The sequence below is a fragment of the Jaculus jaculus genome, chromosome 17 (genome assembly GCF_020740685.1).
Source record: "Jaculus jaculus isolate mJacJac1 chromosome 17, mJacJac1.mat.Y.cur, whole genome shotgun sequence".
Classification (NCBI taxonomy): domain Eukaryota; kingdom Metazoa; phylum Chordata; class Mammalia; order Rodentia; family Dipodidae; genus Jaculus; species Jaculus jaculus.
In genome coordinates this window covers 25,006,534-25,023,190 of record NC_059118.1, presented here as the reverse complement: position 1 = coordinate 25,023,190, position 16,657 = coordinate 25,006,534, and the positions used below count along the sequence as shown (strand labels likewise).

General features: G+C 53.3%; 1 protein-coding gene across 1 annotated transcript; it reads left to right on the top strand.

Annotated features, from left to right (window-relative positions):
- The first annotated feature begins 895 nt into the window (after positions 1 to 895).
- On the top strand, positions 896 to 16,385 carry Amotl2 (angiomotin like 2). Its single transcript, XM_004664338.2, has 9 exons — positions 896 to 1,683; positions 5,084 to 5,354; positions 6,323 to 6,467; positions 6,936 to 7,028; positions 10,065 to 10,354; positions 11,210 to 11,508; positions 11,996 to 12,210; positions 12,979 to 13,155; positions 14,746 to 16,385. Exons 1-9 carry the CDS (start codon positions 932 to 934, stop codon positions 14,802 to 14,804), a joined length of 2,301 nt encoding a protein of 766 aa, XP_004664395.2. The 5' UTR covers positions 896 to 931; the 3' UTR covers positions 14,805 to 16,385.
- The last annotated feature ends 272 nt before the right edge of the window (positions 16,386 to 16,657 follow it).

The following is a 16,657-nucleotide window of genomic DNA, read 5'->3' as shown; positions in this document are numbered from 1 at the left end:
ACTAGGTATATATATATTTTATATTTTTTGTTCATTTTTTATTTATTTATTTGAGAGCGACAGACACAGGGAGAAAGACAGAGGGAGAGAGAGAATGGGCACGCTAGGGCTTCCAGCCACTGCAAACGAACTTCAGACGCTTGCGCCCCCTTGTGCATCTGGCTAACGTGGGACCTGGGGAACCGAGCCTTGAACCGGGGTCCTTAGGCTTCACAAGCAAGTGCTTAACCGCTAAGCCATCTCTCTAGTCCAAGAGACTAGGTATATTGACTTGATCAATATATAGCCACAAGGGCCCTTGAACCCAGGCATGTAAAGCTATCCATCCAGCTGCCTCACTTTTTTTTTTTTTTTTTTAATTTGAGAGAGGGAAAGAGGCAGAGGGCAGAGAGAGAATGGGCGTGCCAGGGCTTCCAGCCACTGCAAACCGTGCATGTGCCCCCTTGTGCATCGGTTTACTGGGTAGTGGGGAATCGAATCAAGGTCCTTTGGCTTTGCAGGCAAGCGCCTTAACCGCTAAGCCATCTATCTCACCAGCCCTTGTCTCTCTCACTATCTATCTCTCTTTTTCAAAGATATTAATTTTATTTATTTGTTTGTTTTGGGGGGGAATAGAAAGAGAGAGAGAATGGGCCCAGGGCCTCCAGCTGCTGCAAACTAGCTCCAGACACCTGTGCCGCTCTGTGCATCTGGCTTACGTGGGTCCTGGGGAATCGGACCCGGGTCCCTCTGGCTTTGCAGGCCTTAACCATTTAGGCTCTCCAGCCCAGCCTCACCTCTTTACCGGAACACTTTCATGGCAAAGGTCCCCTTTCTCATGTGCTCTCACTGATTTCTACTCTCTCTGTCTGTCTCTTGCCAGGTGCTGTGGGGCCTGGTGCCTGCTGGCCACTGTCTAGGCAGGTGTGTGCAAGCCAAAAACAAAAAAAGCATGAGGACACTGGAAGACTCCTCGGGGACAGTCCTGCACCGCCTTATCCAGGAGCAGCTGCGCTACGGGAACCTGACGGAGACACGCACGCTGTTGGCCATCCAGCAGCAGGCCCTGCGGGGTGGGGCCGGAGCAGGGGGCACGGGGAGCCCCCAGGCCTCCCTGGAGATCGCAGCCCCTGAAGACGGTCAGGTGCTGCAGCAGGCCACCAGGCAGGAGCCCCAGGGCCAGGAGCACCAGGGTGGCGAGCCTCACCTGGCTGAAAACACGCTTTACCGGCTGTGCCCACAACCCGGCAAGGGCGAGGAGCTGCCCACCTATGAGGAAGCCAAAGCGCACTCGCAGTATTACGCGGCTCAGCAGGCCGGGGCCCGGCCCCACGTGGGAGACAGGGATGCTCGAGGGGCCCCTGGAGGTGGCCGGCGGCAGGAGGAGGCGCTGCGGAGGCAGGACGAGGCGCTGCGGGAGCTGAGACATGGCCACGTGCGTTCCCTGAGCGAGCGCCTCCTGCAGCTGTCCCTGGAGAGGAACGGGGCTCGGGCTCCCAGCCACATGAGCTCCTCTCACAGCTTTCCTCAGCTGGCCCGAAGCCAGCAGGTCCCCCAACCACGGTGCCACCCTGCAGAGGGCCCAGAGACCCGTGGCCCCCCGCCTCAGTACCCACACGTCGCCCTGGCTCACGAGACCACCGCTGTCAGTGACCCAAGATACCGAGCCCGCGGCAGTCCCCACTTCCAGCATGCAGAAGTCAGGTAACTGCCCTATGCTGGTTTTCTGTCCCCCCTCCCCTATAGGAGGAGCACCCCCAAAAGTCACACTCATCCCACTTTAGCTCCAGGGACTGCCTCATCTACACCACTCTGTCTGGGCAGGGAGAGCCCCTAGCTGTGGGATAGGGAACTCTGAACCAAGGTCACAGAGGTTAGTAGCCATTCGAGGCAGCATATGGCTCTAATCCCAGCGCTCAAGAGGATGGAGGCCAAGCTAAGTTACACCGTAGCGAGGCTGCCCCAGAAAAATACAGACCAGACACAGTCCCAGTCATCAGTGCTTTAACTCAGATGTGGATATGTAGAAGGTTCCCAGACCATAAGGATGGTACCAGGGTTTAAAGGTGAGTGAGGTGTTTGGAAAGAACTTCCCAAGATAAGTCAGGCAAAGCAGGTCTGTCTTCTGTAGGTTTTCTGGGTTATTTATTTATTTCAAAGAGCGAGAAGGAGGCAGATAGAGAGAATGGGTACTCCAGCCACTGCAAATGAATTTCAGATACGTAAACCACCTTGTGCATCTGGCTCATGTGGATCCTGGGGAATCAAACCAAGGTCCTTTGGCTTTTACACACAAGTGCCTTTAACCACAAAGCCATCCTCCATCCCCCCCTTTCCAAAAAAATATTATTTATTTATTTCAAAGAGCAAGAGAAAGGCAGATAGTTGTTTTTTTTTTTTTTTAAAGAAAAGGTAGGCAATTTCCTGTGATCATAGGAATGGGTTGTTACTGAGGAGGCTGAAAGAACCAAGTGGCTACCTTAATGACACCTTTGTCCCAGCTGCCCCATCTACTAGCTCATACCTTACATGTGTTCTCATGTGCCTGTAGTCTACATGTACAGGACAGGATTCTGGGCCCAGGTGAGCCCCTTATTTTGGAGGCCGGTGATAGAGGCCAGGGTAGTGATTAGATTTGACTCTCTTTTATTTATTTACTTATTTGAGAGAGAGACAGAGTAGCAGATAGATACACAGAGAGAATGGGTGCACCAGGGCCTCTAGGCATAGCAAATGAACTCTAGATGCATGCATCGCCTTTTGCATCTGGCTTTTCATGGGTACTGGGGTAATCGAACCTGGGTCCTTTTGGCTTTGCCAGCAAGTGCCTGAACTGCTAAGCCATCTCTCCGGCCCTGGTTTGACTCTTGAGTGTGAAGGGAAGCCAGAAGAGGATGGGATGGGATGGGATGGGATGGGATGGGATGGGATATGGGCCTGGACAAGGTAAATCCCAACGTGCAGAGAGGGTGGAGCCTAGAGGCAGGGAGCTCTCCAAGAGACAGGTAGACAGATCATTGCAAAAGTCGAGGTTATAGAAATGAGGATCTGCCTTTAGTCATCCACAAGTGTCCACGCACCCTCTCTGGGAGAAATAGACACATCCACCATGGCTGCATCCCACCCACTCCCCTGGTGGGGAGGCTCCAGGAAATCCCACCAGGAAGGACACAAGGATTTGCAAACTCCCTTCCTCTGGTGGCTTACGGTTAAAGCGTGGCTCTTCAGGTCTGCTGAGCCTTCATTTAGTAGTCACTCATTTTTCCCACCATTTGGTTTGCTGTGCTCTCAAAAAATGAGTGACGTCATGGCATTGGTATGGAGGAGCCAGAAGATGGAGCCCATGGATTTGCTCCACCGACGCCCCCACCCACCCCGACGCCCCCCACCTTATCTCCCCTCTCAGGGCTGGTCAGGAAGAGTTTCGGAAGCTGAGTCGAGGTTTCTTCTTTTGGACCAGCCTTATTGAACCCTGTCAGGAAAAGATAATACCCAGGCCAGGAAATAGCCTGTTTGCAGCAGGACAAAAAGAAGGGGGAGGGGAGCAGAGGTAAGGGCAGGGAAGGCTAGTGTGAAAGGAAGGGAGATGCCATTCTTTCTTGGAGCTAGGTCATTCCCAAAGAATGCCACTTGTGCCTGCCTGGTCCCGTGCAGGGGCAACAATTTCTGAAGCCACTGGGTACCCCCTGCGGCACTCTCTGGAGCCAGACCTATGCAGGAGACTTGCAGGCCTCTCTGAACCCGGGCTCCTAAGAGCAGGGAGCCAGTGGTTGTGGGATGGGTATGAGTGCTTGGGGAATAACTGCAGAAGTGAAACGCAGTTTGTGGAACGGGGGGGGGGGGGGTCATCTAGGACTTGGTGGAGGTATAGATGAGCTGCCATCGTGGAAGCCTGTGAGCTGCCCAGCCTTTCTGCCAGGCCTCATTTTTGTAGCTAGACAGACACCTTGTGATTCAGCAGACAATGGCGACACTGAGCAGTTGAGACAGTTACTTGCCCACGGTCCAGCAGCCAGGGCTGGATTGTGTATCCTTTGTCGGGCGCTCATGCTCTTTTCCCTGACTTTCCTGCTCTGATTGTAATTGTGACTTCTAAAAGCATTCCGGTAGTTGGGGGCGATATGACTCTGAAACAGGAAAGAGAAAACCTGAGTGAGCTGTTTTCAGCTGTCTTGAAACTGGTGACTTGTCACACACAGCCTTGCTGCTGGAACGCTGCCCCAGGGCCTGGGAGGCTGTGTAACCTCCATACCTTCCATCCATTAGAAGGGTCAAGGTTGCAGGTTTTTTTTTTTTTTTTTTTCCAAGCTAGGATCTCACTCTTATCTAGTCCAGGCTATTGTAGAACTCACTCTGTAGTCCCAGGCTGGCCTCAAACTCACAGCTATTCTCATACCTCTGCTTCCTGAGTGCTGGGGTTAAGGGCCTGGCTGGCCTGCATTTTTTTTTTTTTTTAATTTTTTTGGTTTTTCGAGGTAGGGTCTCACTCTGATCCAGGATGACCTGGAATTAACTCTGTCATCTCAGGGTGGCCTTGAACTCATGGCAATCCTCCTACCTCTGCCTCCCGAGTGCTGGGATTAAAGGCGTGCGCCACCACGCCCGGCTCTGGCCTGCATTTTATTTATTAATTTATTTACTTAAGACCGAGTGAGAGAGAATGGGCGTGCCAGAGCCTCTAACCACTGCAAAGAGCTCCAGATGTGTGCACCACCGTGTGCATCTGGCTTACGTGGGACCTGGAGAATCAAACCTGGGTCCTTAGGCTTTGCAGGCCAAGTGTCTTAGCTGCTAAGCCATCTCTCCATCCCTGGCCTGTATTTTTTTTTAAGATGTTTTATTTTATGTTCTAATTACTTGGTGTTCCCAGGATGCTTAGACTAAGCCCTCCCCCTCCCCAGCCATGAACAAGCCACGCCCACATGAACACCCTACCCCCAGCTCTTCCATCTGTTCCTTTTGAGTCTCTGGCACCCACCGTGTGGGAGAAGGTCCTCCCCGCTGGTAACTGCTTAAAACAGGGAAGGTTGAGTCAGTTATCACTTGGTCGCAGCCGAGGGGGAGTGTCTGCGGTCCCTGAGCTTCCCTGCCTCTTCTGTTCCAGGATCCTGCAGGCGCAGGTGCCCCCTGTGTCCCTCCAGCTGCAGCAGTACCAGTACCTGCAGCAGCCCCACGAGCGCCCCTCCCCCCCACATCCAGCCACCCTGGGCCATGGCCCTTCGGTGGAGGGGCCAGCAAGTGCCCAGGCGCCGGGCAGTGCTCACCTGGCGCAGATGGAGGCCTTACTGCGGGAGAACGCCCGGCTGCAGAGAGACAACGAGAGGCTCCAGAGAGACCTGGAGAGCTCCGCAGAGAAGGCCGGCCGCATAGAGAAGGTTAGGCTCTCCTGGGGAATGTGGGCGGAGGGGGGGGGTGCTTTACAAAAAACAGGGGAGCTTGTCTGAAAGCCAGCCAGGCTGCATTTCACTCCACCCTATCTCATTTATCCTTCACGCATCCCCCCCCACACACACACACACACCACCAGACAGCTGGGGAACAGCCGAGAGGCCTGCAAAGCAAGCCCGGAGTGTGAGCAGTTGTTGGTCACTGGCGGTTAGAAAGGGCTCATTCACCGGGTCCCTGCGCGCTCGCCCCGCACGCACCCTCTCCGTGGACGCCTCCCACAGAGAGCTCTTTGTGTCGCCCACACAACAGCCAGTCTGTTCCAGGACAGCCCGGGCCAGAAAGAAAGCCCCTGCTCTTGGGGGAAATGAAAAGCGACGTGTTGGCATGGCCAGCCAGCTAGGAGCACGTGCAGGACTTGTGGCTGCCAAGAGGGAGGGGCAGCTCAGGCTGGGGGTCTGTTTGGTGCCTCCTTTGGTGAAGCCTGACTGCTTGTGTGCCAAGGTCCGACTTTAGCAGATGGCCTCCCAGGACTTGTCTTGAAGTGTCCCAGATAGTTCAAGCAAACCAGAATGCACCTCACCCTGGCCTTCTGCGTCTAGATCTCTCAGGCCGGAAGTACAGGGCTACTTTCTCTGGACACTGGGCACAGGGAAAGCTGGGGCCAGCCCCCTGAAGAGCACCAGACTTTGGGCTCAGGCAGACACCCACCCACGCCTTGGGACAGCTGGTAGACCCTTGCTGCTAGTCCCAGCAGACTGGCTGACTTCTAAAGGCTACAGGCCTCTGACTGTCCCCACAACTAGAGCCACTGAGGTGTTTCTTTTTTCTCTTCTTTTTTTTTTTTTTGCTCCTTCATTTCATCCTCCTATACTCTGCTTGTCCGGTGGAGAATAGCCGGTCAGCTGGGCTCACTCCCTGGGATCCTTTCCTTCAGCTTGCTTTCTGTCCCTTGCAGCTAGAGAACGAAATCCAGAGGCTCTCTGAGGCCCACGAGAGTCTGACGAGAGCCTCTTCCAAGCGAGAGGCCCTAGAGAAGACCATGAGGAACAAGATGGACAGTGAGATGAGGCGGCTGCAGGACTTCAACCGTGATCTTAGAGGTGAGGACCAGACCCATAGGTTGGGGCTGGAGGGTGATGGGGGAGGCATCTGCAAAGCCTTGGGTCATCTCTTTCTAGGTTAAAATTGAAGGTATCTGTTCTCTAAAATGTAATTGAAAATTGAGTCAGGCCATACATACAAAGATTGTAGAAGCTGCCCTGATGGAGAGATGCTTGTCTTTCTTCTGTACTGTTGTAACCTTCATGAGTCCACACCATTGGACCCTGAGCTGAATTGAAGTTTTCTTTTTTTAATTAATTAGTTAATTAATTTGCAAGCAGAAAGAGAATGAATGGGGACTATGCATCTGGCATTATGTGGGTACTGCAGGCAAGCACCTTAACTGCTGAGGCATCTCTCCAGCCCCAACTTGGAGGAGGCAGACCTACAGACAGGACCCCAGAGAGACTCTTCAGGCAGGCAGCATCCCTGATTCTAAACCGTCTTTCTTCCTCCCTTTGAAACAGAGAGATTGGAATCTGCAAACCGCCACCTGGCAAGCAAGACACAGGAGGCCCAGGCGGGCAGTCAGGACATGGTGGCCAAGCTCCTTGCCCAGAGTGAGTGTGGGACCTATACTAAGAAGCCTAGCTGGGGGGGGGGGGGATGGAACCACTGTGACCCCTCCATGAGCAGGATCTGCTGTCTCCCTTCAGATTAGGCCCTTGGGCACAGGTTTACTGAATATCTGCTGTGTGCCCAGCATCACACTATAGCTGGGGTGGGGGTAGAGGGGCTTCCAAAGAAGACCAGGATTTGGGTTTATATTGGGAAGATCATTTGATACAAGAAGGAAGGGTGGGGAGCAGTCATTGGCTGAACCAGTGTTGACTTAACCCTCAGTGCAGGACTGGTCCATTAGGAGGGTGTTAGAGGCAAGGTAGCAGCAGGTTGAAGCGCCCAAGAGTTCCCCAGGGACTTCCAGGCTGGGGCCCTTTGATGGGAATGTGAGAAATTGATGGGGGTTATAACAATGAAGTCCTGCATAGGCAGCTGTTCTCTAAAATGTAATTGAAAATTGAGTCAGAGGCCATACATACAAAGATTGTAGAAGCTGCCCTGATGGAGAGATGCTTGTCTTCTGTACTGTTGTAACCTTAATGAGTCCACACCAGTGGACCCTGAGCTGAATTGAGGTTTCCTTTTTTTTTTAATTAATTAATTAGTTAATTAATTTGCAAGCAGAAAGAGGCATGTGCAATCTAAAGGAGGCATTGGGGAGGGCTTCTCCAAAGGAGAAGGCCCAGACATTCTTGAAGGATGGGTGACTGTCCGTTCATTCCTTCATGTGTCCTTTAGTGGAATTGAGCTAAGCACCTCTCAGAGGATGGGAGTTCCCACAGGTTCAAAGGGAAAGTGATCTTGCAGACATAAGTCATTAGGAGGTCCCTGGTGGCCTGAGAGAGAGAGAGAGAGGGAGAGGGAGAGGGTGGGAATGGCCTGGCCTCTAGGTAAAGAGGCTATGAGGAAGAAAATCTAGCAGAGAGCTATCACGGGGTGAGAGGTGCCCTGAGAGTGCGGAGTCTGGCTGGCTACATCCCCTTCTTTCTTCAAGGAGGACTTGGGTCAGGCACCCCCTCCCGCCTACTCCAGTGCTGGGTTGCAAGCCAGTGGCAGGGAACGTGCAGAGAGGGGACTGGCTGAGGGAATGCAGGTGTAGATGGACAGTGTTGCTGCTGGGCTGTAGGCAAACTGCTGAGGGCAAGGAGACTGGGGTGGGGGGGGTCTCTCTCTCTGGCAAAGAAAGGAAGCCTTGGAGAGGATTTCTGAAAGCCTGTCGAGGGGGAGCGAGGAGGGAGGCCATGGGGAGGAGGCGTTTCCGCTCCCCGGGGAGCTAGCCAGCGCCAGGCTGTTCCTTGGCTTCTCGCTGGAGCCATTAATCTCGCAGCCGCGGGTGACCTGGATGCCAGGCATTCCAGAGCCGCCGGGCTGTTCCGCTCGCGGCCCGCCCCCCGCCGCTCCCTCCTGCCTGCGCCGGGCCGTGGCGCCCTTCGGCCCGGCTGGGCCCCGCCTGGCTTGGGGAGGGAGGGAAGGGGAGCACAAAGGGAGCCTGCGACTTGGAGGTGGGGAGCCCTCTAAGCAGGCCTCTCCTCCCCCATGGGCCCGTGGTTTGATCACCGTCCCAAAGGCCCAGCCCCACTAAAGCGTCTCAGAGGTTGTACCAGGCTTCAGAAAGCTTCTGGAAGCCAAAGGCTTCCACCAACTAACACAGTCCTGGAGCTTAAGGAAATCTGAGCGCGTTTTCTCTTACTCCATTACATACAGCCATTCCAAAAAGCAAGGTGGGCCTGGAGGCCTAGGATCCACCAGGACAGCCCTCTCCAGGGGGAGCTGATCTGGAGGCCTGAGACCTGACTCTGCCCACCCTGGTCATCTGTCACCTCGTCCAGAGCCTTGGATTCTTACACTGACAGCTTGTACCTCCTAGCTATGCTGAAGCTGGAGTGAGGTACAAGCATTGATCAGACATTAAGTCGTAGGGCTGTGTGAACCCACACAAGGAGAGGTACTATCCCTGAATCCAAACCTGGCGCTTCCCTCCTCGGCAGACAGTGAGGCTAGCCAAGTTGGGGCTCAGCCCTCAGAATTGGCAGAGGGAGCCAGGAGCTGGCCTAGGTTACCTGTGTCCTACCTGTTCTGTATTAGTGGCCACATTTCAAGTTCTCAGTAGTCACACGAGGCCTGTTGACTGACCCCCGTGGATGGCACAGGACAGAGCAAATTACTATAGCGAAAATTTTCACTCGATCAAAGTGCTGCCCCCTGCTTGCTCTCCAGCAAGTAGGCAGTCACTCTTGTGTGGCCAAGACTTCCCAGGGACAGGTGCATAAAGATAAATTTAGGCCCAAGAAATCTTTAAGAGTTTGGACTAGCTATGTGGAGTGGGTTCTGTGTGTGGGGGGGTCTCCTCCGGGCAATTAACAAGATGGTTTAAGAGCCTGGGAAGCTGGACTGTCTTTGGACCAGGGTACTTTCTGTCACGCTACGCGAGGCTTGCGTTCCATTATGAGCCTGCTTGCCCACATCCAGATCCTTAAACCATGGTACTGAACAGCAGGGGCCAGCGTTGGCCAAGTGAGCTCTGGAGCCTACTGTGGCCAGCCTGTAGGGGGCCAGGGACAACACATGTAGCCACACACAGTCTGGGACTTCTCGGCCAGGCCCCCCTGGTCGATACGTTGACTACCCTGCAAAGCAGGCCATGGGGTCCTACCTGAAGGATTCAGTGAAGATGTAATGAGTAACTCCCGTATCCTCTCCCTGACTTTTCTCGTTTGTAAAAGGCGTGCCACGGTTCCTACCTGAGAGTCATTTTTGAGGCTCAAGGAAAATTGTGAATGTTTTGGTAATGGTGAGACCTGGCACCATCTGGGCAGTCTCCTAGCGGAGAGGCAGTGTAGCCCAGTCGTTACTGCAGGAGGGGGCATTGAGTCGAGCTCTGCCATTTACTGTAGGCTCGGCCCGCATCTCAGCTTCCTCGGGGGAGATGGGGTTAGTCAACGGGACCTAACTGGCCAGGCCAGTGGACAGGGTGGTAAGTCAGCACGGCGCCCGGCGGCCCGCTGACCTGGCCTCCCGCCGCGTCTCGCGTGCAGGTTACGAGCAGGAGCAGGAGAAGCTGGAACGGGAGATGGCGCTGCTGCGCGGTGCCATCGAGGACCAGCGGCGGCGCGCTGAGCTGCTGGAACAGGCCCTGGGCAACGCGCAGGCCCGAGCCGCCCGCGCCGAGGAGGAGCTGCGCAAGAAGCAGGCCTACGTGGAGAAGGTGGAGCGGCTGCAGCAGGCGCTCGGGCAGCTGCAGGCCGCCTGCGAGAAGCGGGAGCAGCTGGAGCTGCGCCTGCGCACGCGCCTGGAGCAGGAACTCAAAGCCCTGCGCGCGCAGCAGGTGAGCCGGGGAGACCCCCGTGCCACTGGCCGAGTCGGGCGGCATCCAGGGACCAAGGCGCTGGCGAGTGATTGATCTGTGCCAAACCCCACCCCCCTTAGCTGCTTGATGTGCCATAGCTCTGCCCACGGAGGACTTGAGGCCTCCTGATTCAGCGCTGGCAAAGATCGGCACCTGTGTCTCCGAGGCAACATGTCAGTACATTCATAAAATGTGGCCACCTCTCATCCATCTCCCCAGCGTGGGAGTGAAGGTGTTTGTCCTAGACCTAAGTCCCTATGCTCACTGTATAGACTGAAGTGTAAACATCTCTTGGTGTGTGACCTCCCCCCTCCCCAGATAGAGTCTGTCCGCACTGTCAAGTTTCCTCCTGGTACTCAGAGACCAGAGCTATTTGCCCAGTTCTGTGATCGTCTCCTCAAGTTCTTTCCGTGCAATTAATGCTTACACTCATTCAAATTTTAGAGAACTACTGTGTGTGTGTGTGTGTGTGTGTGTGTGTGTGTGTGTGTAGGTAGGGTCTCTATCCCTGGCTGACCCGGAACTCACTCCGTAGTCCCAGGCTGGTCTCGAACTTACCTCTTGATCCTCCTACCTCTGCCTCTGGAGTGTGCGCCACTGTGCCCCCGCATAGAAAATTGCCTTTATGGTCGAATGTGCCCTTAATGACCCTGGACTCAGAATTTAGGGGAACTTGTACTATCCTGTGTGTCTTGGGGGGGGGGCAGGAATGGGCAGGGTGTGTTATTGCCTGAACAAGCACGTGGATAAGTGAGAGTCCGCGAGCGAGCCTGAGGACCAATGGCTGCCACAGCCCAGCCTCCACCCTTGACCACGGTGCTACTTGCTCTACAGAGACAGACGGGCACACCCAGTGGCAACAGTGGGTCCAACGAGCTCAGTGCCCTGCGGCTCTCAGAACAACTGCGGGAGAAGGAGGAACAGATCCTGGCCCTGGAGGCCGACATGACCAAGTGGGAGCAGAAGTACTTGGAGGAACGCGCCATGAGGCAGTTCGCCATGGATGCGGCTGCCACCGCCGCTGCCCAGCGGGACACCACCCTCATCCGACACTCCCCACAGCCCTCACCCAGCAGCAGCTTCAACGAGGGCCTGCTTACCGGGGGCCACAGGCATCAGGAGATGGAGAGCAGGTACTGCATGCCATTGAGATGGCGAGGGCCTTGTGCAGTCAGGGATAGTGAGGGGACTGTGTTTCATGGCATTCCCACCCACTCTGTGGCTCTTGCGATCTTTCCGCCCCCCTCTTCCACGATGTTCCTTAAACCATGGCAGGCCTGTTGGCAGTGTGATTTAGTGTTGAGTTCTTTGCAGCTCAGTATATTTGGCACACCAGAAGTCACAAGCACTCCTCTTTCCAGAGACTGGCTGGAGTTGGGTGCTGTCCAAGCTTGGGCCACAGTAGTCCTCTCTGGGTTGTTCATGTCATTGCTACCAGCAGTGAGTCTAGGGCCCACCAGCGAACCACCCGTGTAATGCGACGGGGTCAGGCAACAGCTAGAGCACTGTGGCATTTCTTCAGGCCCTCACCCAGAGGGAAATGGGACCCGCCTGGCTGTTGGAGGGCTTTGCTTTCCACTTGGGTGGGTCTCATGGTGTGGGCCCGGCCTCCTTCCTCAGGTTGAAGGTGCTGCATGCCCAGATCTTGGAGAAAGATGCTGTGATCAAAGTCCTTCAGCAGCGGTCCAGGAAAGACCCCGGCAAGGCTGCCCAGGGCGCCCTGCGGCCTGCCAAGTCCGTGCCATCCATCTTCGCAGCTGCGGCGGGAACCCAGGGCTGGCCGGGGCTCTCTTCCAGCGAGCGGCCCGCTGACGCGTCTGCCCGGCAGACAGTAGGTATGAGGAGGCTGGCATAGAAAGGGGTTTTTCTCTCGGGCTTGAACACAGGTTGCCAGGCTCTGCCTCCCGGACTGGAGGCTCCTGGGGGTGTGGGGGGTGCTGGCTTAACCTGCCTTCCGTGGCTCTGTAGCTCACAGCTATGCTGCTGGTATGCAGCGGAGGCTCCCCTCTCCGTGAACTGCACCATCTTCACCCACGCTGCTTAACCCCATCTTCCTGTGCATATGTGACTTGTAAGCGAGGGCTTTTTGAGGTAGGGTCTGGCTCTAACCCAGGGGGATCTGGATTAAAGGTGTGTACCACCACCACGCCCAGCTTAGACAAGTCTCTCTCTACTTTATTTCTTTATATATATACTTATTTATTTGACAGAGAAAGAGGGAGGGGGAGAGAGAATGGGCACGCCAGGGCCTCCAACCACTGCGAGTGAATGAACTCCAGGTGCATGCTGCCCCTTGTGCATCTGGCCAACGCGGGTCCTGGGGAATCTGACCTGGGTTCTTTGGCTTGGCAGGCAAACGCCTTAACCGCTAAGCCATCCCTCCAGCCCAAGCCTCTCTACTTGTGAGTAGTGTCCAGAAAGTCTGGATTTTTAGCTACAAAGAAGGGCTTCTGCCATCCGGAAGCCAACCCCAACCTTACAGTTATTCCATTTCTAAAGAGGAGTCTCATGAGAGACATTGCAAGTCAGGAACATCCCATCTGGCCCAGTTCACATGTCTCCTACCCCAGGCTGTAACCGTCCACCTCCTGTCCTTCCTGCAGACAAGGCACCAGCGGAGGAGCCAGTAGCTGCAGCTCCGCCCCCTGCCCACACCAAACATGGGAGCAGAGATGGAAGCACGCAAACCGACGGCCCAGCGGACAGCGTGGCTTCCTGCCTGGCCGCAGAGCCTGACAGCCCGCTGGGGTGCAACAGTGGCCAGAGGACTGCCTCTCTGGGTAAGCACCCCCACTTCCTCAGTTCTGCATGTTGCCTCAGGTTAGGGCACAGTGGGTGTAAACTGGAATACAGAGTCTTTTCTTCCCAAACTCACGCACCATGAAGAGCCCCACAAGGAAAAACGAGGGTGGTAACTCCACCTTCAGTTTTCCTCACATGTGGTTTACGTGTCTAAGATGATGGAGTTACCCCGTGAAGCTATAAGGAAGGGTTGGGAGACTGAGAGCGTCCCAGAAGGAAGTTAAAAAGAGGCCCTTTTCTTTCTTTTCTTCTTGTTTTGTTTTGTTTTAATTCTTTCACATTGTATTGGCCTTTGCATAGCTTCCTGTGCCTGGTGATCTCAGAAAACCACAGGCATGAGAGGAATGCTAGAGCCTCAGTCCTTCCCTTGAGGCACTCCTGGTCCTCCAGCCAGTTCAGAGTCCTAAACACAGGCATCTTCCTCATAGGAGGTTGATGGGTCTGGGCCACAGCTGAGAGGCAGGCAGATCCCTGTGTTTGGTTGACCAAGTTGTGAGGAATCTGGGGATCTAGGCAGTAGCTAATGAGAGGAAACTTGCTGGAGAAAGATCCTGTCTTGAATTGTGTCGGGAGGGCCTGGGGAGATGGCTCAGTGGGCAAGCATGAGGACCTGAGTTTGGATTCCCAGCACTTAAGTAAAAGGCTGGGTGGTGCAGTGGGCAGTGCCGGGGAAGCAGAGACAAGAAGGTTTCTGAGGCTTGCTAGCTAGCTGAATTGGTGAGTTCCAGATGTAGCAAGAGGCTGTTTTGTTTCGTTTTGTTTTTTTAATAAAGTGCAGAGGCTAGAGAGATGGCTCAGTGGTTAAAGGCACTTGCTTGTAAATCCAAAGGACCAAGGCTCAATTCCCCAGTTCCCACATAAGCCAGATGCACAAAGTGGCTCATGTGTCTGGAGTTTGTTTTAAATAAGGAAGCCCTTATTCCCTCTCCCTCCTTCCCTCTCTCTCGCCCTCTTTCTCTCTCTCTCCCCTGTGTGTGTCTCTTTCTTCACATAAGTAAATGAAATATTTAAAAATACATACATAAAATAAGATGTAGGGCAACTGAGGAAATACTTGAATTGAATGGCCTCCACACAAGTGCACACATATACACATGCAAAAACATTAAATAAAATGTTCACAGGAGGGCTGGAGAGATGGCTTAGCCATTAAAGCGCTTGCCTGCAAAGACAAAGGACCAAGGTTCGATTCCCCAGGACCCACATACGCCAGATGTACAAGATGACACATATGTCTGGAGTTCTTTTGCAGTGGCTATAGTCCCTGGCATATCCATTCATTCTCTCTCTCTAATAAATAAATAAAATATTTTTTTAAAATGTTATCAGGAAGGCTGGGCGTGGTGGCGCACACCTTTAATCCCAGCATTTGGGAGGCAGAGGTAGGAGGATCATCGTGAGTTCAGGGCCACCCTGAGACTCCATAGTGAATTCCAGGTCAGCCTGAGCTAGAGTGAGACCCTACCTTGGAAAGCAAAAACAAAACTTAAAAAAAAAAAAAGTTATCAGGAGTTTAAAGAACGTCAGGTACAGCTCACTTACGTATTTATGTTTTTGTCTATTTCCAGATTGTGTAGCCACATCCCGAGTCCAGGACCTGGCAGACATGGTGGAGATACTAATCTAAAGGATGGAGACGGTGCCTCGGGAGCTCTGAAAATCTATCCTCCTTTCCTCTGCCATTCCAGCAGCGTTCCCCCCCGATTCAGCTGCTGCTCCCCACTTTCCTCAGCCATTGACCATCTGGTGCCAGGAGCTCAGGGAGGAATATGCCCCGGAAGACACTGCTTCTTGGCTTGCCTTCTCCCCACACCCATGCACGGAGCAAGAAGGACGCCAAGGCCCCTGCCCTGTCGGTTCAGACTCAGGCATGCACGGAGGAAGAGCGGAGCTCTTTCCGATTCCCATGGGTCCCTAAGTGGCTGGTGGGGTAAGCCAGGCCAGCCACGTTGTTCTGTGGTTAAGCATGGCCCCAGCCATCCCCATCTCTTCTTCAGTCCCCCAAAGACTAGAATCCTTTGCAGGCTGTCGGTTGGGAGTCTTCAACATGCCACAGCCTCACCCCTCGCTTGGAGCAGGTCAGGGGGTCATTTGAGTGGACTGGAGAATGGGGTGTGTTTTGTATATAATTCCAGTTCTTGGACAACAGAAGATTGGAGCGTGCCGGCTTCAGGTTTGTCTTTTTGCCTCCATGGGCTCCATATCCCTGCTGCTACCGTTCCTGAAACATCCTACTAGTTGCTGCCTCCAGTTCTTGGCCCGTGGACTTTTTTATTTTTATTTTATTTTTTGAAGCCGGGTGCCTTCCATCTTGAACCCTCTTATTCGGTGTCTTTGGGACCCCTGTCATCACCAGCCTTCTGAAACAGCCTCCACACTGCTTCTGTCCCTGGGACACCCTGTCACTTTGGTTATGAACTGAGCCAGATACAGTGAGCCACCACACAGACATCTGCCGTGGCTGGCACCTGTTCTGAACTGGAGAAACCGTTCTTGTAAATGTCTTAGTTCCCACTTCCGGGGACTGGGAGAGGGGACTGTGCTGTGGAAAGCTGGTCAGTGAGCTACAAAGGACTCAAAAGCAAACAAAAAAATCCTCTAAGTGGGAGCCTTCGAGGTGGGGTGAAACCACGCATGGCCCTACCAGCAACGGTGACTCTGACTTCTGGTCTTAGAGACCCCCTCCCTCCTTCAGCCCCCCCAGGAGCAATCAGTAGGTTTTTAGTAGTTTTTGTCTCTACTGTTTGTAACTCTCCTTGATCCTTTTCTTCACTGTTTGTTTTAGGTTCTATATGTGTCCTTTTATTTCCATGATTCTCTTGAGTTTCCTTTTTAAAAAACATTTGCATTTGCTGGACAATTGCATATTTTTTTTTAAACTCCCCTACCACCCCTGTTTAAAGCTGAAAAATACATTTGGTTCATGTGCATTGTTTACAAAGATAAAAGGAAAAAAGGCAAAAAAAAATATTGTGAAAGGAAAAAAAAACAACTTAATATATTTTGGATTAATATTTGGTATTTCTTTTTAAAGTATTTTTTGTGCTGTGAACGTTTTCTGCCAAAGACCATGATGTGTGTCTGTATGTTTAAGTTATCGTGAATATTTAAAATGTAAACATGGCTGTTTTGCTATGCCACCCTGTACCAGGATTGCTGCTGCATTCCACTGGGTATGACAGTATTTTAATAAAAAAAATTATAAAGAGTGGTGTCCCTTTTAAAGCATTAAAAAAAAAAAGTCACTTGTTTATTGAGACACTGTACTCCAGGTTGGTTTCAAACTAGAGATACTCCTGCTTTGGCCACCCTAGTGCTTAGATGGCAAGTGGGTGCTGCTGTGTCCAGTTGTAAAAGAAGGGAAAGAGGGTATGGAGGTTTTGTAGGGCCATGTGTGAGATCGTGGTCCACTCGCCTCAAGGATCCTAAATAGGATCCTAGGAACTCTCCGTGCAGCTATAGTAAGGAGCGATCTGGAAT

Bases quoted from the DNA above. Each gene is read 5' to 3' on its own strand.
- Amotl2 (XM_004664338.2), top strand. From the start codon at position 932: ATGAGGACACTGGAAGACTCCTCGGGGACAGTCCTGCACCGCCTTATC. The intron at 10,355-11,209 runs GTGAGCCGGGGA...CTTGCTCTACAG, and splicing joins AAGCCCTGCGCGCGCAGCAG to AGACAGACGGGCACACCCAG. The intron at 12,211-12,978 runs GTATGAGGAGGC...TCCTTCCTGCAG, and splicing joins GTCTGCCCGGCAGACAGTAG to ACAAGGCACCAGCGGAGGAG.